The sequence below is a fragment of the Rhamphochromis longiceps genome, linkage group LG7 (genome assembly GCF_057381845.1).
Source record: "Rhamphochromis longiceps isolate RC_006_pf linkage group LG7, R_longiceps_female_GT1.1, whole genome shotgun sequence".
NCBI lineage: Eukaryota > Metazoa > Chordata > Actinopteri > Cichliformes > Cichlidae > Rhamphochromis > Rhamphochromis longiceps.
This window is the reverse complement of record NC_140563.1, coordinates 68,801,435-68,820,842: the sequence shown is the minus strand read 5'-3', so window position 1 is coordinate 68,820,842 and position 19,408 is coordinate 68,801,435. Positions and strand designations below refer to the sequence as shown.

Sequence of the window (19,408 nt, the reverse complement as noted above, 5' to 3'; positions counted from 1 at the left end):
GCCTCGAGGCCGGCGTCCGTCTGGGTCGATCCTTAATAGTCGTTTTTGCTGAGTTCTCATTGCTTCGAATCACGTGTCCATACCACCTCAGGCGGGATTCGAGCATCTTTTGAACTCGAGCCACAGTCCACCGACCTGTCATAAATATGCTGTGCTCTCCTTTATGTTTGATTTAATTTTGCCCCTCACCCCCCAACCAGTCATGGCAGAAGACCGCCCCTCCCTGAGCCTGGTTCTGCCAGAGGTTTCTTCCTGTTAAAAGGGAGTTTTTCCTCTCCACCGTTGCCAGAGTGCTTGCTCATAGGGGATCATTTGATTGTTGGGGCTGAATTTTTGGATTTCATTTAATTGGCTTGAACTGAAAAATCTAAAAATTCATGTGAGGGCTTCACATAGTGGAGAGCACTACATTTGCTAACTGCTCTTTGTTTATTTGTAGATTTTGTAGTTCTTCCTACTACAAAAACTACAAATGAAAACAAGGCAGTTAGCAGCAAATGAAAATAAATAAAACACTTAAAAAAATCTGCTACTGCTCTGTGTGTTTACTTCAGTGAACACTTGTATGTTTTTGTGTTAGAAGATTATAGATTGTCCAAAATGTCCTACAGCCTGCCAGAGTACGAAATGAGGATAAAACAGGAAGTTTGACAGCAGTGAGTTCCTGCAGCGACCTCTCGTTTCTCTCCTCAGTGCTGCATGTTCGTGAACGTGAGCCTGGACGCGAAGGACGCGGTGAAAACTCTGAGCGCTGCAGTTCGGCTCCACCATACGGCAGGTGTCGCTCAGCAAAGCGATGCAGAAAAACAACAGAAACACCAAATAGGACAGATGTTTCAGTCACGAGACGTCCCTGGGCTTTCTGAGGGGACAACAACAACAATAATAACAACAATGTGCAGTAAAACATACACTCATTCTTTTCATTTATTAAGTTCCTGTGTTGTGTTGTTTGTGTTGTGCGTAGTGCCGACGCGGGACAGTTTGCAATTGTGTAGTGCTGTTGTTCTAAGTGTGACTGTGCAATGACAATAAAGAGTCTCTCGTCTCATCTTGACGATGAGCTCGTCCACCACAGCACTGAATCCAGCTCAGTTACAAGTTACAAAAGAAAATCATTTTTACTCGAGTACTAAAATTCACATTCAAGAAAACGCATGTTTCAGCTTCATTGCACGAGGCAGAGCAATTACGTTTCAGCGGACATCATGGCGTCCGCGTGTCCAGCTGTGGAGAGGACTCTTCTTTTGCCTTTCTTATCTTTACTAAGTAGAGACGTACAGGAAATAGTTGAGAGGGAAAGGGCCGGACTCAAACCCGTGCCGCTGCGTTCCAGCCATGTGGGATGTGGTCACCATGAGCTGAGCTCAGCCGACGTCAGAGACGCCTTTGAGTCAAACGTATGACACGTGTCCGTCTGTGGTCCTAGCTGCTGCCTCCTCGCTCCTTCAGCAGCTGCTTGAGGACACTGGACTGTTTCAGCGCTCTCAGGTTAGAGATGTCCTCCGCGATGACCGGGATCTCCTCGCCGCGATGCTCCTCGTCACCGTCGCCTTCCTCGCTGTCAGAGAGCGTGCACAGGAGAGCGTCGTTCTCGTACGTGGGGAAGTAATACCTGCGGAGCGAGACGACGTTTAGTGCTCAGGCTCAAATTAGTCCCAAAAAGGACGCCATTTTCCTCAGCTGATAAAAATACTCCAAATGAAGTGTAAACATCTGTGGCGTTGACCACGTTCATCAGCAGCTGTACGCCAGCTTTAAAGCCCGCGCTCTCATTGGTTAATTCTGCAGGCGCTTCCTTAAACCTACTGCGGCTGGTCCCAGGCGGACATCTCTGGCAGTTTCATCACGTGACCTTCAGCCGCGATGTGACGCAGGGCGTCCGCCCGGCAGTCGAACATCCGCGTGCAGCCGTAGCAGCGGCTCTGATGGATCTGCCGCCGGATGAAGTTCACCAGTTTGACCTGCTGGTAGAACTTGAGGTCTGAGGGAGGACAGAACATTAGAAACACTCAGAAGGAAGAAATAGAAGCAAACTGCGCTCGAATTACCACGGCGATTTCACCCACTGAGCTCGGTCTTAAGGAGGTGGAGGTCGAAGCCGTGAGCCTCCTGCAAACACAAAACAGAAAGATGTCAGGGTCACGCACGCGACGCCCGTTACAGACTTCATAAATAACAAAACCAGAAAGCAGAGAGAAACTTTTCTGCCTCTCAGGTAAACTCGTCACTCGTGAGCACAAACTTAGAGTCACGTTTGGGAAACTGGTTCTGACTTTAAACCAGAACGTTTAATCAACGACAAAATCGGACTGCAGTCGACGTCCAATCCTAGATTTATTTATTGTTCACGAGTGTTAAGTCTAATTGTTGAATGTTGTCATCGTGTTTCTTAAATTTGTACGGTCTGAGTTCAACCTATAGGATCAAGACGTTCCTTTGTCTCTGACCTCTCCAGCCACTCTGTGCTGGGGGAGCTTTTATTGCAGATGCATCCTGACAGATCTGTTGTGAGCTTCCTGCTTTTATGACACACACACACACACACACACACACACACACGTCTTAGAACCATTGGGGGGTTTTACGTGGGAGGTGCTTGTGTTGTATTGTGTATTGTAACTGCCATGTCAATAAATAGCTACGGGGGAAGCTGCTCTTTGAAGGACTTCGGGCCTGAGACAGGACAGGGGCGTGGGCTCCAAGAGCTGGTTCTTGACCAAAGACTTCCCTCGTTAGCGAGTGAAAAACCGGTTGAAGATGTTCTGTCATGTCTTGTTTCCTTCATGATGAATAAGTCTCTAAACTAGCGGGGCCTGTGGAAACACAGACCCAACAACGAGGAAACATTTTTATTTGCTCGTTAAAGTTTTGACAATCATGTATTTATTTGGAAACTTTTCAAAATAAAAGGCGCTTCATTTTAAAAGCTCTTCAGCTTCGGTCCGTCTGTGTGTGAGGGCACTTCCTGAGTAAAATCCACGTTTTGTGCGAACGATGGATTCATATGTTTGCAGAGACCTCAGGAAGCAGATCGTTTCCTGTTAGTGTGCACTGTCTCCGTTCTCCCAGAAGCCTTTGCAGAATCGTTTCAGGGATGAAAAGCAGAAAACGATATTTTCCTTCTCTGAAACTTCTACGTTCCTGTACCTTCATATGCGCGTAGATCTGCTCCAACGTCTCCGATTGGTGATCACAGAACAGACACACTGCAGAGACCGGATGAGCCTGCCAGTCCGACCAATCACTGCGGACGATACAGAGATGACACGAGCAGACATTTACACAGGATCAGAGGAGGACTAGGAAGTGGACTTGATTGAAACTTTTGCATCCAGGCTGACATAAGAGATGACTACAGGAAGCAAAGAAGCTTTTAGTCACATGATTTCAGGAAGCTCTACCTTCTGTCTGCTTTAATCTAACACACGTGAGGTTTCCAGGACTGATGGGAATCCCGCGGCGCGTTACCTGTTTCCCGTGAACTCTTCGCTGCAGAACATGCAGAGACGATGGAAGCTGCTGTCGTCTCGCTCCTTCTGCTGCTGCTCCAGGACCTCCTCCTGTGGGAGCACAGAAGAAGAGCTCAGAGGAATTCTTCAGAAAACTACCTCAGAGTGCTCAGATATTTAAAGTGCAGAGATTACAACGACACAAAGCGTGTCAAATCACTCAAATCTGCAATTTTTCTGATTTTTCCTGATTTTCAGACTTTGCCTCAAAATAAAGTTTAAAAGAAACGAAACTTCCAGCAGCACAAGATTCACTCAGGATGCTCCGAGTGTCACGTCTCCTCACCAGTCGTTTCTGCTGCAGCTTCTCTCGGAGGACTCTGTCTTCTGGAAGGACGTCACACAGCAGGAAGTAGTCCTCCTGCTTCTCTGTCAGGTCAGCGAGGAAGAAGAGTTTTTAATGAGTCATTAATCAGAGCTGGAGGAAGTGTGCGTGGTTCACTTTGAAAGGTCAGGTCCTCTGTGGGTTTGAGTGAACTCACCGACTGGGCCCGTGGAGTTGGTTTTGATGACGCTGCAGAAATCTGTGAGCGGCTGCTCGAGGAATCTGCCCTTCCAGTACAGCAAGTACCTGATGGAGGAAACTCGTCAGTAAAAACCGACTCACAGCCAGGTTTACCGGCGCACAGAAACACTTCGTCACGGTTCATAAAAGCAGCACACTAACAGGCGTGGACATGCTGGACTTGTTGTATATATTTATACTTGTAAGGTAAGGGTTTCCCCCCATCACCCCAAATAATTACAGGAAGTCTTTGGTGAAATGATCGAGTTCCAAATGCTAAAAACATCCAAACGTGTTCCCGAGAGTTAAACGAGTGAGCCGGAGCATGTGTGGCTCGTACTTTGGGACGTCGGCGATGACAAGCTTGTGCTCCATCAGCAGGTGTCTGAGGAGGACGTCTTTCCGCGGCGGTGGGACGGACTCAGAGCAGAACAGGCAGACCAGCGGCTCGGAGCCGGGACATTGAACACCGGAGGGCTGGAGGTGTCAGCCGGCTGATCGGGGAAACACAGCGGCTCCAGAATGCTGTCCTTACCTGAGAAAGCAGAAGAGAGACTACACCTTATATACCACACACACTCTACTCCAGACCAGGTGAGTCAAAACCAAGCGGAAGCGAGAATGTACAGCCTGGCATGAAGAAGCATTTCCCTCTGATCTACAAAAATCTGTCTGTATACAATTATTTTCATCACCCGTGGGGACAAAACTATGATCTAAAAGTAAAAAAATAAATAAATTAATGAATTAAATAACTCATTAATCGAACTCAGACTTTACACGCTGTTAAATCCTGAATAAACTTCACAGCTGTCAGACTGAGTACTGACTGAATATAGAGATTGCTGTATAATCACAGTTAGCAGCCCAGCTATTTCCTAGCCTGCTAGCTTAGCCGGGCGGGTTCCCGCCTGCTTTTCTGATTTTTTTTAGCCTTTTTTCTGCTGATTGTGGATTCCCACAGACTCGGAGAGTCACCGACACCCAAACCTTTGCACGCAGACCACCAGATATCAGCATTAAAGCCGCGGACACGTTTAAAAAGTCACACTTACCGTCTTTACTCGGCTCGCTGGCGGCCATGTCTGGTGTCACGTGGTGCAAATAACACAAACCAAACCAATCGGAGGCCGTAAAATGCCAACGAAGCGCCTTCGCGGACCCCCGGTAAAACACGAATTAGAAAAGGTGCATTCAAGTGGTTCAAGGAAATATAAAAACTCAAGTTTCGATAGCTGAAGGTTAATTAATGTGAATGAAGTTGACTAACATGTAACGTTGGACGTTGTTGCATATATATAGCAAAGAATATAAATCACATGAACACTCAGATCCTCAAGATATACCTGAGAGTGTTCTCTGAACATGAAAGTTTAGTGTTCATAAATACCCATTTATTAACATTACATTAGCATATGTGTCCTCCCCTCTATTACAAATTTTTAAATGAAACGTTATTTGTGAATGCGTACCATGTGTACAGGTGTAAGGCTCCCTAAAATAAAAGTCTGAAAATAACATTTGAGTTTCTGTACAGGGGGGCACAAGAAGGCTGGATATGGTGCAAATTCTTAAATAAATGACCCAAGTTTTATACGTGAAGTCAGTTTTAAGGTGGAGTGGCTGCTGATGACACACAGCTTGGATTCGGGAATTCACTGGAAGCACGTTGTGGTCAAAGACCACTGGGGGGCACAAACAGCTCAGTGTTCATCCTGCAGTCTGACTCACTCTGTTATTCTCAACAACAAAAAAAAACTATAGATAAAAGCAATGACAGCAATACTGCAGAAATAATAAACCTTTCTCCCTTTAAGCACAGAATGAAAATATGAAAACACACTGTCAGCTGTTTTTTTTAAATATTGCAAATACATACATGATGTGATGTCATGCCATGGTGATAATCTCATATATGACACGTTATTATGACTCTGTAATCACCGAAAAGTGCTCACAGTCAGTCTTTGTGACTGCAGTTTGTTAGTCCAGCATAAAGAACAAAGTATTTCACAAACACTTTTAACCAGTATATAAAAAAATATTTTGAGTTTTAAAAGTTCATGTTCACTGGCGCACACACTACCAGACACTCCTTCTCCATGCTTCATGGTGGGAACCATGCATGTAGAGACCATCGTTCACCTTTGTGGAACCAAAGATCTCAGATTTGGACTCATCACACCAAAGCACAGATGGTCTAATGTCCATTCCCTGTGTTTCTTGGCCCAAACTAATCTCCTCTGCTTGCTATTTGACCATAAAGGCCTGATTCACACAGTCTCCTCTGAACAGCTGATGTAGAGTGTGTCTGTTACTGGAGCTCTATGTGGCATTTATCTGCGCTCTGATCTGAGTAGCTGTTAACTTGTGATTTCTGAGGCTGGTGGATGAATGTATCCTCAGCAGCAGAGGGGACTCTGGCTCTTGCTTTCCTGGGACGGTCCTCGTGTGAGCCAGTTTCTTTGTAGCGCTTTATGGTTTTTGTGAAGTTTTTGCAATTTCCTGGATTGACTGACCTTCAGTTCTTAAAGAAATGACAGACTGTTGTTTCTGTAACGGAGCGGAAAGGCTGATTTTATTTCCACAGTGTCGTTTTTTAAAGGAAGGAAACCTTCCTCCAAACAGACAGAGCAGTGGAGCCGCCAAGGGAAAGCACACGATTAAAAAAAACTGTATAATTAAAATATAATTTATTATATTTAAATAGTTAAAAATGCAAAATGAATTAAAACAACCTTGGCCAAGGGGTAACACAATAAAAAGCAATAAAACACAACATTAACAGTCCAGTGGCATCCGCCACGATATAAAAGTCCAAACGGTGCAGAAACCAACAGGATTGTCGCCGTCCTGTCGGCCTCTTCATTCTGATGCCAACTAGAAAAGGGAGAGAGGGCCAGCGGCAGTCACCATTCTTAAATTCCACTGGAGGTTCGTCTTAGACGGGATGAATCGGGACTTACCCCAGATGGGCAGAGCTCCTAACTCCGCCCACCACTGTGTTGTGCTTCACACGCGTAGCCATAGACTCGCCGTCCCGGGGACATAAGGCGCCATCCCGCTGCCTCTCTATCCCCTGCCGTGGGCCTCTCTCGGCGAGGAGCTACCTCCCGTCAACACCAGCACAGACCTCTCCGCTCAGCTCCGATCACTCCCTCCAGTGCGCGGTCGTCCGCGATCTCTGGTCTCGTTCTCCTTTGCCGCACGCCTTGGCCAGCTGCCTATAGCCGGGCCTCTGTGCCGCTCTGCGCGGCCGTCGCCCACACCGGTTACCATGCCATGTCTCTCCTCCTCTCAAGCCTTCTCTCAAGCCTTCTCTCAAGCTTTTTCTCCCCCCGCTGCTCTATGGTCTGCCAGGCCCTCTTATTGGCCTCTCTGGGATCTCTCGCAGGTGTGATCAGTTTACTATCAGGTAGGGGCGGAGTCTTTACAGGACAGGTGTTCAATTTAAATAAGATAAAAACATGCAATAAAGCTCATACAAACAAACCCAATATACAATATTAAAATATTAAAACAGATAAAACATTGCAAAACATGCACAATAAAACTCTAAATAACTTGTCCCGTTTCACCCCGTGACATTTCCTTCGCTGATTGGTTCTTGCCATAATATGAATTCTAACAGTTGTCAAATAGAGCTGTCAGCTGTGTACTAGGCCTGCACAATAAATAAAAAATTTATTGTCATCGCAATATCAGCCTGTGCGATGGGCCCATTGCAAAAGACGGCGCAAACTGCGATAATTGGGTACCTTAAAATGTTTACGCACGTGCTTTAAAGAATTTGCCAATCAAAGAAACCCCTTTACACATTTGACCAGTCGAACAGAGCCCTTCACGGCATTAACCAATCAAATGGATTAGAGGCCCGCCTCCTATGTAGGTGGGGAGCGAACAACGCTGCAGCGACGAGTCGGAGTTGTAATGGCTGAGAGCGAGACGCATGACGAGAACGCTACTGACTATGAACTCGTGGCTAAAAAATAGTACCTCGCTTATTTGGAGGTACTTTGGATTTGGTAAAGACGACGTTCTCCAAACACAGGTGCTCTGCAAAACTTGCCGAACACTCGTGGCAACCACCAGAGGAAACACGACTCCACCATCATCTTCAACACGACCACAGAGAACTGTTTGAAGAGTTCCAGAAAGACAGGGCTAGCTAATGTTGCTAATGTTAAGACAAAGAGCGCCGCAGTCCAACGGCCGTCTCTGTATCCGAGTTTTTCAAGTGGAACTCCTTATGAGAAAACGTGGAAGCGCTACAAAGAAATAACAGAGGCCATTACACATTTTTTGACAAAGACATGATGCCTATAAATACAGTTAGCAGGGAGGGCTTCACCAGTCTGATACATAAAGTGGACCGGAGATACCGCATCCCCTCAGGGAACTACTTTTCCCATGTCGCCATTCCACAAATGTACGAAACATGCCGCAAGACTAGGGTGGGTTTTAATAATCGATTCATCGATTAATATCGATTCTGGCTTGGATAACGTGATATCGATTCATTAAAATCCTGAATTGATTTTTTTAATATAAATGTATTTTGCCTGAAATTCCAGAATCTCAGGTGAAACTTCACAAAATTTTGACAACCACCAAACATTTAAAACAGTGAATGAGAGCAAGAACACAGATTCTGCACAGAGACGTAAACACAAAGCGCCGACGGATCAGGATCAGTGAGATGTGACTTTCTCACCCGACGGCACGGACACGCTCGGGGCTGAAAGCCGACAGCTCGCTGATTCTGATGTTTCGGCGGGTCCGCGCTTTGTGTTCACGCCGTTTTTGCACAGATTCTAAAGCTGTTAGTTTGATCTCTCTCCAAACAATATTGACCGAACCAGCAGCAAAAGAAGATCCAAACTACGCTTCACATAAACATCGTCATGGATTCACTCTGACTTTTGCTGTTTTGCTTCCACCAGGATAAAATCACACTTCATGCACAGCTCTCTCTCTCTCTCTGTACTTCAAGAACAGTTTCCCGTCTGTCCCCGAAATCTGTTTTCTGCATTATTCGCTTGGTTGTTACGCACAAGTCTACTGTTGTTTACAGGCTGTCGGCCGATGTTTTTTTTACTTACTTCCAAAAAGAAAACCTAATTTCTGCCGTTCAATAGGCTTCTGAACAAATGTAAACTTTTTAAAATTATGCAAAACGCTGTGTCTCTAATAAAACCGCTGTAACTTCAGAGGCAATGTTCATAAGCTGGTTAATGGTTTTCTTTCGTTTTTGATGTACTGCAGAATATTTTTATAAAATCCAGGCCAGGAAAACCACCTTCATGTGTTTCTGTGTTTTATCTTCAGCTACTTTGACACAAAGGCCTCTGCTGTGACGCTCACACCTGTGATAAAGTCTGGAAAGTGTCAGCTTCCTTTTTATAGATACAAAAATATGTAAATGTACTGATCTGAATTATAATCTGACTGAGGCAAAATTTCCCAGATTTAAATCGAATCGAATCAAATTGAATCGAATCGTGTATCGAATCGATTCAGGACCTTGTGAATCGGATTCAAATCCATTCTAGAAATCATGGACGATACCCAGCCCTACACAAGACCGTCACATTTGAACTGAGCCAAGCTGAAAACTACGCTACAGACCTATGATCAAGTCGTACAACAGAGCCATATATGAGTTTCACAGTGCTCTTCCTCACCGAAGACTTTGAACTGAAAACACGGTGTCTAGAGACTGTGTGTTTTCCAAACTCTCACACTAGTGAAAATATAGCCCGTGTATTACGTGAGGTGCTGGCCAGCTGGGATCTTAAAGAAGACCCAAAAATTTTTATGGGGGCAATGTTTCAATGTTAAAGTGCACTTTGTTGTTACACTGCTAATACAGCAGCTTTCTTTAAATAAAACTGTTGCAGTAAAACGTAAATTATGTATTCGGGGTTTTTTGTTTGTTTTGCTATTTATTTTATCGTAAGTCATATCGTTATCGCAATATTGATCGCAGTTATCGCACATCGCAGGGTTTCCTAATATCGTGCAGCCCTACTGCGTGCCACCCTGACTTCTAGTCCCAACCAGATTCAGAAGGCAAGAAATTCCAGGATTCCAGCTTTGGAGTTAACACACCTGTGAAGTGAAACCATGTCAGGTGACTACAGCATGAAGCTCGCTGAGAGAAGGCCGAGGGTTTAATTCCATGTGTTCATCCATAGTTTTGATGCCTCCAGTGAAAATCTGTAAATAGTCATTAAAATAAAGAAGAACCAAATATAAATATTATATATTTGTGATTGTTATTTATGTTTTTGCATATTTCAGTACTTATTTTTGAGAATTTCTTGTTCTATTAATTGTAGTTATTTGTAATGTTTTACTCGTTGTTTGGTAGCATGCTGCAATACTGAGACCTGAGAATGTCACGGTCTGTGTGGCAGACTGTGGGGGAGAAAGGACCTAAATGCTGGACTCTGTGCAGTAAACAGTGCGTTGATTTACAGTGAAGTAAATGTAACACACAACAAATCTCCAGTGCGCTCCCACGACTCCCGTGTCGCGCCTTCTCCCAAGTGTCTGTACTCTGCTCCCGAGTCTCCGCACTCTCCGTGCAAAAACAAAATCCTCTAGCAAACAGAGCCCCTAATCCCAACGGTTTCAAAGTCCGACCGCACGTCCAGCAGCGCTGTCAAAACAGTCCCCAAAAAACTGAAAAAATCAACCACAGTTCTGCCACAGTTTTGGCAGCTGGCCCGATGGACGGTGACGGCAGGAAAACAGCTCGAGCGGCCTGCCACAGGTCTGGCAGCTGTGGCATAGCAGTTCTGGTGGCCGGCCAGTGATCTGATGACAGCCTTGTAGTAGGTCCAGCCACGTAAGAGCTCCGATGGCCCATGGCGAAGCACTGCAGGTGGTTTGTGACACGCAGGCCGTGCTGGTGTGGCAGCTGCAGGCAGTGGAAATGATGGTGGTGTAGCAGCCACTGGGGGTAGATTGGACGGTGATGCAGCAGCAACAGGTAGGTAAAGTGATGGTGGCGTGGTTATGGCAGGCGGTTGAGCAGGTGAGGTCTCCAACATCATAGACACAGGAACAGCAGCACAATGCAGAAACAAACACATATCATATAACAAGAGTCATAAATGCTCATGGACCCTGGGTCGCTCAGACCCAGGTCCTGGACAGAGAATCTGTTTTTCATTCATATCATGTCAAATGGCTGAATGACAGTGAAGCTGAGTCTGAGCTCTCTTCTGCTTTAGTCATTTGTGGCACAAATTTAAAAAGTTTCTGGAAACATCCCTCAGAGGTTTTGGTCCATGTTGACATGACATCATCACACAGCTGCTCCAGATCCATGATGTGAATTTCCTGTTCAACCAAATTACATTCAACTCAGTTCACTTTTATTTATACAGCAAAAACAACAACAGTTGCCTCCAGGTACTTTATATTGTAGAGTAAGAACCTTATGATAATAAAGAGACAAAAGAGAAACTCCAACAATGACATGTGAGCAGCACTTTGGCAACAGTGGGAAGGAAAAACTCCCTTTTAACAGGAAGAAACCTCCGGCAGAACCAGGCTCAGGGAGGGGCGGGGCCATCTGCTGTGATTGGTTGGGGTGAGAGAAGGAAGACAGGATAAAGACATGCTGTGGAAGAGAGACAGAGGTTAATAACAGATATGATTCAATGCAGAGAGGTCTGTTAATACATAGTGAGTGAAGAAGAAACACCCAGTGCATCATGGGAATCCCCGGCAGCCTACATCTATTGCAACATAACTAAGGGAGGATTCAGGGTCACCTGGTCCAGCCCTAACTATATGCTTTAGCAAAAAGGAAAGTTTGAAGCCTAATCTTGAAAGTAGAGATAGCGTCTGTCTCCTGAATCCAAACTGGAAGCTGGTTCCACAGAAGAGGGGCCTGAAAACTGAAGGCTCTGCCTCCCATTCTACTGTTAAATACTCTAGGAACAACAAGTAGGCCTGCAGAGCGAGAGCGAAGTGCTCTAATAGGGTGATATGGTACTGTGGGGTCATACATACTAAGTATGATTTAGTCTGATGCTTGCAGTGTTGGTGCAAACAAAATGGAAGGAAACAATAATCAAAGCAATCTGGATTCTTCCAGCAGTGTCACTAACACAGATGTAGTGATGGACAGGTGTGACACAGATGTTTCTGATGCCCCTCGTGGTTCTGTCAGGACATCATTAGAGTGACATGAAAACCTTCAGATGTTATGATGTTACTCTTTCAAACCCTTTCACCACCCTCTCTCTCCCTCTGGAGGTGGTGCTCTCTCGGCCTCCCTGCGGCTCCTCGTTCTGCTCGAGCAGGCCGCTCAGGTGCGTTCAGGTGCTGCATTATTCACACCGAGCCCGGGGGCTCTAATTAAACCCTGGAGAGAATTGGAATCGTATGCCCTTTTGTTTAAGTGCGCTTTTCACTTCTCTATGTGCACGGCGCTGTTGTACTACCGTGGCAGTATAATCATGGTCAAAATCGATGGGTTTGTCTTTGACGAGGATCTTCTTCTGCCATGCGTTTCTGAGGACGGTTTCCTTTGTTTTGAACGGAAGAAAACAGACGACAATGGAACGGAGAGCGGCATCAGCACCTGGCTTAGGACCGAGGGATCGGTGAGCCCGTTGTATTTGTGGGTCAGTGCCATCAGGTATTAGTCTCTCTCTTCTGATCACATTTTCAACAAAGCTCATTACCGAACTGCCCTCTTCTCCTTCTCCTTCTCGATCTAGACTCAAGGTCTTCTAGCCTTTCGGTTAGTTTCCTTTGCTCCATTAGCGATTGTCTCAGCGCGTCATAGGCCACCGCTGACCAGCTTTCAAGCCCCGCCACTCGTGTTTCGGCTTCCTCGAGTTTCTCGCCGTGTTCTTGGAGCGCTAGCTTGTTAGCCGATAGCTGTTGGTTTGTGTCTTCTTTGAATTTCTTTAGGTCGTCTTTCAACTCACGCCTGAGGTCTTCTTTGAATGCGTCGAAGTCAGCTTTCATCTCCGTCCGGAGGTCAAAGATTTGTTGGCTGATATTTTTAATGCCCTCTTGCAAAGATTCGAGATTGGCCCCCTCGCCATTTTCTTCATCTGACACACAGACACAGTTACTCCTGAGCTCCTAATTGTCCCTCAAACCTGATTCAGGGATCCACTCCTCTACTTCACTGTCCTCACTTTCTGAGGACAGAAAGTGCACATTCCCTTGGTTTCCCTCCATAAAAGGTTTTTTACATCCATGTCCTGTAATTATGAGTAGATTGTAAAGTAATAAACATTGACTATGATCATATAAATGCACACAAACACATCTCTACACGCAAATGCAAATGCATTACTGTATATTGCCTGAAAAAAATTGGGCTAACTGCACAGTGTTGTCTTGAGGCAACAAATGAAAATTAACAGTTTTACTGTATAAATAAATTTTAGTGGCTACAGGAAGAGGGTGATAGACTGTCTGAAGCAGTTAGAACAAGACAAGGCTATTGACCGGACCTCATACCACAGGCTGTACCCAGGGGAATCTACACCAACCACTATGGTTTACCAAAAATACATAAACAGGGTGCACCTTTAAGACCAATTGTCTGCATGATCAACTCAGTCACCTATAACATCTCCAAGTTTCTGGCTTCAATCCTCAACCTGCTGGTGGGCAGCTCTGAACACCACACTCAGAACACCTGGAAGTCAAGGTCAAAACCTTTTTTTAATGTAAAAGTGTTTTCGGAAATATTATTTTGTTGTTGATGTTGTAAATGTGATTTGCACTTCCCAGCCACCGTAGGAATCATACTTGTTATTAATCTCTGTCTCTCTTCCACAGCATGTCTTTATCCTGTCTTCCTTCTCTCTCCCCAACAGGTCGCAGCAGATGGCCCCGCCCCTCCCTGAGCCTGGTTCTGCCGGAGGTTTCTTCCTGTTAAAAGGGAGTTTTTCTTCCCACTGTCGCCAAAGTGCTTGCTCACAGGGTCATATGATTTTACCTTACAATATCCTGGGGGCGATCGTGGCTCAAGAGTTGGGAATTCGCCTTGTAACCGGTTTGAGCCCCGGCTCGGACAGTCTCGGTCGTTGTGTCCTTGGGACACTTCACCCACCGGGCCCTCTGCCTACCGCTGGCGCCAGTGTTCGGCAGCCTCGCCTCTATCAGTGCGCCCCAGGCTACAACGTAGCTGCCATCACCAGTGTGTGAATGGGTGGATGACTGGATGTGTAAAGTGCTTTGGGGTCCTTAGGGACTAGTAAAGCGCTATATAAATACAGGCCATTTACCATTTACAATATAAAGCACCTTGAGGTGACTGTTGTTGTGATTTGGTGCTATATAAATAAGATTAAATTGAATTGAATACAGATGCCTGCAAAATACTATCGTCCTCATTTTAGGTTTGACAGCATTTCTAGTAGATAATGGCTTGAGATTGAATTGAGGCTGTGGTTTGGGGAAGGCCTCAGAGGGGACTGGAGGCAGGTCCCAGGCTGTGCAGATACTAATGAGAAGTGAAAGGCTTGAAAAGGCGAGATGGGTGGGGCATGGAAACAATAATGAACAGGTTATAGTGCCTGTTATAGGTTATAGGGCAGGCGACATATATAGACATAGGAGAGGAAGTGACGTGTATGGAGGTGTGGTCCCACTCCTGAAATTCAGATCAATTATAACTGCAGTGTTCAGTCTGGGTCATTATTATGTATAAAGTCTGAAGTCACACATAAATGCTGGATCTGGTAACATTTTAACAGGAAACCACAATTCCAGGTTCTACCAGCACACTTTATCAACAAAGTGACATTAACCACTGATTTCTGGACTTTACAGTTTTTCAAACCTCAACCTTGAAATTTTGTTTTGTTAACATTTAAAGACTAACCACCCCTGCATTTTTAAAACATGCGGTCAGTTTTATTATACTTGGCTTCTAGTCTACTTCCTTAAGCAACATCTGCCTCTAGATGAACTTGTTCTGCTCCTCTGTCTTTCCCATCATATATTTTGTGTTCTGGTGGTGGATGTTCATGTGAAACATGGTTTAACATCTTTTATTTTACATTTTTAATAATAATGCCAGTGCATGTAAGCTAAAAGCTCAGGCTGCTCGAAACACTCAAATTTGCAGTTTATTTGGTCCTTGGAGTTTAATGTCATACAGAGCAGATGTGAACACAGAAGCCCCATAACCTACTGGCAACACAGTCTACTCATATTGTGTCACAAAGGCCCAGAGACCTGTAGGAAACCATTGAACCACCAATCATTCCCAACCCGTTGTAAGTGCTTGGTGATTAGCTGCTATTGCCCCGTCATGCTGGCCTAGAGACCGGTCCTTAACCCCTCGCCAACCGCCCATTGCTATGCCAACGTGTAGATTCTGCAAACAGCTGATGAATGGTTTCTGGAGAGTACTGGTAGCTATCAGTATAATATGTTTACATATTTTTAAAATCACCATCACATATATGTTATTGTTTTTATTTGTTATCAAACTGTATCAATGCAGTATATTGTGAAAAAAAAACGTGTTAAGATAACTGATCGAGTCTGTTTGGAAAAGCATCACAAAGTCTCAACATGATTATTTCTAATATTTATTCATTCAAAGAGAAAGAACCATCACTGCTTTTCAATTTGTTCGTGTCTGCCTTTCCTCCACAAAACATCCAGACATTTTTATTTTTAGTCTATCAGCATCGAGGCTTCTCGCCCTCTGTGCCGGTATTGTTGACAAAGAGGCTTTTGAGGAAGAGTAGCTGCAGGTACCCAGAGGTGACGATGAGGAGGCTGAGGGCCATCGACCACCAGGTGATGTACTTTGAGTTGGACTGCAGCAGGAAGTAGTCTACGCTCTTTCTCATCCGACTGAAGCCGTAGTGCCGGAACATGTGAAAGACGTAGGTCTCCACTTTGTGGGTCGTAGTCTGACACAGCAGAACAGACGCAGGTATAAAAATCTGTTTATTCACTTTTGATGTGTCAAACTCCAACAATCCCGCCTCTGCTACCAGTTACTGTTTTTAATTCATTTTGTGAAACACTTTGAACTTAAGTGTGAAGTTTAAATACATTTGACTTGTTTTGGCTCACCAACTGCTGTCAGTACTGCCACAGACACCACAACACTATAACAACTGTAACAGCAGGTAGCTATGTGTACCTCGATGACGCTCAGTGTGTTGTTCAGCTCTTTGCTGATCTCCTCCTTCTTCTTCTCCTCCTCCTCGCTCTTTGAGGGATCTTGGTAGGTGTCATAGTAAACACCAAAGCTGAGGGAAACCTGCATCGAGCCGAAACGGTTGTGGAAGTTGCTGAAGCACATCTGATAGAAACCTGGAAGTAGACAAGTCAAGATGTTTTTCTTTTTTTTTTCCATATAGCACAGTTAAAAGTAACACAGCAAACACAAAATGTTTTCCAGTTAAAGCAAACCTATTACGTATCGCAGAATCCTGTGAAAATTGAGTTTATCCTTAATGTTTCCATAGGAATTAAAATCAGTTGTATTTGATTGGTGTATCCAACGGCAGATGTGAGAACCTTTGCAAATGCAGACGTTTTTGCAGTTTGCTGGTCTGCAGCATTCAGTTGTGTGTTAACACAATACTACAATCATCTCAGGAGTGGATGTTCCAGCAAATTCAACCTAAGACCATCCAAACGCTCAGAAAAACTGCAAAACCCCCAAGAATTCTCATTCTCAGACTCTACAGGCCTCATGTTAAATGTTAAAGTTCATGAGAGTACAAATAGAAACAGACGGAACAAGTGTGACTTGTTTGGAAGGGTTACCAGGAGGAAGCCTCTTCTCTTTAACTGAACATTGCAGCAACGCTCAGGTTCCTTTGGACAGACAAAACCAAAGTGGACATGTTTGTCCATAAAGGAGAAAACGAAACATGTCAGACCAGCTGTCAGCACTGTGGTGGAGGGATGATGATCTGGGCTCCGTGCAGTGACTCAGTAAACCATGAACTCCTCTGTATACAAATGTATTCTAGAGTCAGATGTGAGGCCATCAGCCACAGGACGATGATACCAAGAAGAGTGCCAAACCTCCAAAAGAAAAAGAATCAAAGTGGTGCAATGCTCCAGCCAGTCCAGACCTCAGCCTGACGGAGAAGCTGTGGTGGGACCTTCAGAGAACGGTGCCGAAACCGACTGAAGAGTTGAGTCTCAATGATGAGACTAATAACATCTACAGAAGCGGTCCCCAACCCCCGGGCCTGGGACCGGTACCGGTCCGTGAGTCGTGTGGTACCGGGCCGCGAGAGTTCAGGCTCAGGTGTGAAATGTCTGGTTTTCAGGGTTTTTATCGGTTTTCAGTGTTATTTTGTTATCGTTTTTATCGTTTACTCGGTTTTCCTGGGTCTTTCCACGTGTGTTATGAATAAATTTTCTTTTTTTCGGTACCGGTACTAGTTTTATTTTGTTGTATTTATCCATGACACCTTAAAGGCCGGTCCGTGAAAATATTGTCGGGCATAAACCGGTCCGTGGCGCAAAAAAGGTTGGAGACCGCTGATCTACAGGGTGCACGCACGAGGCATTGACGATGACGTGACAATGAGCAGAGACAAATAAATAATGACAGGATGAGAAACAGGTGAAAACATGGCTGGAAGAAACTAAAGAAACAGGAAGTACACTCCACATAACGAGCACAGGACAAAAGACTATCATAATAAAACAGGAAACAGACACAGGAAAACTAAACACTAACAAAATGTCCAAACTTAAAACACTGGCACCACCCAGGCACCATTACAGAAAAACATGATGAAAATTAGAAGATTTTATTGAACATTTCTGTAAAACTCCTGCAGGGTGAGATGCAGTGGGACGACCTGTATCATGAGAATAAAAGATGAAATCTCAATGGAAATCTCAAATGCTAATCTACCAGCTAACGCTAACAAGGTGTTTTTGTGTTTTAATAATTATTTGGCTGCTCACCTTTAAAACATGTATCTCTCTGACTTTATATCCTCTACGAGAGTTTGTGTTGTATCAACATTTAATGTTAAAGTGAATATCTAGACATAATTTCCTACAATCTGTTCATCGCATTCAGCTGAAGTGAAATAACAGCATGGAAGAGCTATCCATCAGACAGACAGCTACCTGATTCTGCAGCCTCAAAGTTGATCTGGCCCTTCGCATCATCAACAGTAGACAGCAACAGATCACTCGGAGTGTTGACGGTGACAGACAGGTGTCGGCCATGACAGACAGGTGTCTGTCATGGCCGACTCCCATCACCCACTGGACCTACAAAACCAATACAGAGTTAAAAACCATACAGAGCGTCCACACACTGCAGGAACGAGCAGCAGCAGCTCTGTCAGTGTAAAATATCCTGTTTGATGTTACCACTGTGAGCTCTTTTCAACAGATGGTACCGATGCTGGTGTCCATGCTAATCTGACATTTGTGGGAAAACAGACTACATGTCAGGTGGCGTCACTTAGCTTGACACAGAGTTTTCTTCTTACCATGAAGTTCAAGTAAAATCTCTCTCCACGGTGAGCAAAGTGCCAGAAACACTCCAACCCAGCAGCAGGAAGCACTATAGCAAAGTCGTACTGGTCAGAACCCCAGAACAGCTCCTGGTCTGTGACGTCGGGGCGGGCGTTTGTCTGGGGAACCCCATGAGCTGAGCCCCAAAATAAAAAGCCCAGAAAGAAGCAGGGAATCCAGCACAGCATGTCTAAAACATGGAAGGGTGAGAGTAGAGTCTGTGCTGCAGTTAGATCAAAAATGATTAACCAGCCCTGAAATGTTTCCTCCTCTGCTGGGAAAACTGGACAGGCTGCACAGATGGAAGCACTGCTGATAGAGAGGAAAACCCTGCAGGAGGGAAACTCTCCAGGTGATCCAAACAAATGAACCTTGAAACTTCCACAGACAGATCCCGACATCCTGTGGAGGTTTGGACCACCGGTTCAGTAATATTTGACCATGTGGTGGATGTACATTTAGATTATTCTCATGGCCGTCATTTCAACATTTACATGAATCCATTGATCCACTGGTGAACAGGAAACAGCAGACATATGCCAACAGGAGAGTGGGTGTAGTGCTGAGAAGATGGTCTGATTGATGTTTTACATGATAAAACTTGTTTCCATTCTAGACAAAGATCATAAAGAGAATACAAACAGTATTGTTTAAATGATGGTTTCATTTATAAAGCGAAAAACTTTCCCCAAACCTGCCCTGTGTGCAAAAGTAACTGCCCCCTAAACCTGATCACTGGTTGTTCCACCCTCTGCAGCAGGAAGTGCAGTCACGTGTTTGTGGTCCTGCAGTGAGTCTTTCACATCACTGTGGAGGAATCTTGGTCCACTCTTATTTGGAGGATTGTTGGAATTCAGACACATATTTAAGGTCACGCTGA

The 19,408-nt window shown here is 44.8% G+C and overlaps 1 protein-coding gene and 1 pseudogene across 2 annotated transcripts; both read right to left on the bottom strand.

The window, feature by feature from the left end:
* Positions 1 to 909: 909 nt before the first annotated feature.
* On the bottom strand, positions 910 to 4,542 carry LOC146666879 (zinc finger protein 277-like). Of its 2 annotated transcripts, XM_085415012.1 has the most exons (8): positions 4,358 to 4,542; positions 3,995 to 4,083; positions 3,799 to 3,881; positions 3,472 to 3,563; positions 3,151 to 3,247; positions 2,070 to 2,112; positions 1,810 to 1,984; positions 910 to 1,615 (listed from the first exon to the last, which is right to left on the bottom strand). In XM_085415012.1, the coding sequence occupies exons 1-8, from the start codon at positions 4,390 to 4,392 to the stop codon at positions 1,426 to 1,428; spliced, it is 804 nt and encodes a 267-aa protein (XP_085271138.1). In that variant the 5' UTR covers positions 4,393 to 4,542; the 3' UTR covers positions 910 to 1,425. The 2 variants fall into 2 exon arrangements, with proteins under 2 accessions (XP_085271138.1, XP_085271139.1); XM_085415013.1 differs by lacking the exons at positions 3,995 to 4,083; positions 4,358 to 4,542.
* Positions 4,543 to 15,122: 10,580 nt separating this feature from the next.
* Positions 15,123 to 18,741, bottom strand: LOC146666878 (transmembrane emp24 domain-containing protein 6-like; annotated as a pseudogene).
* Positions 18,742 to 19,408: the final 667 nt, after the last annotated feature.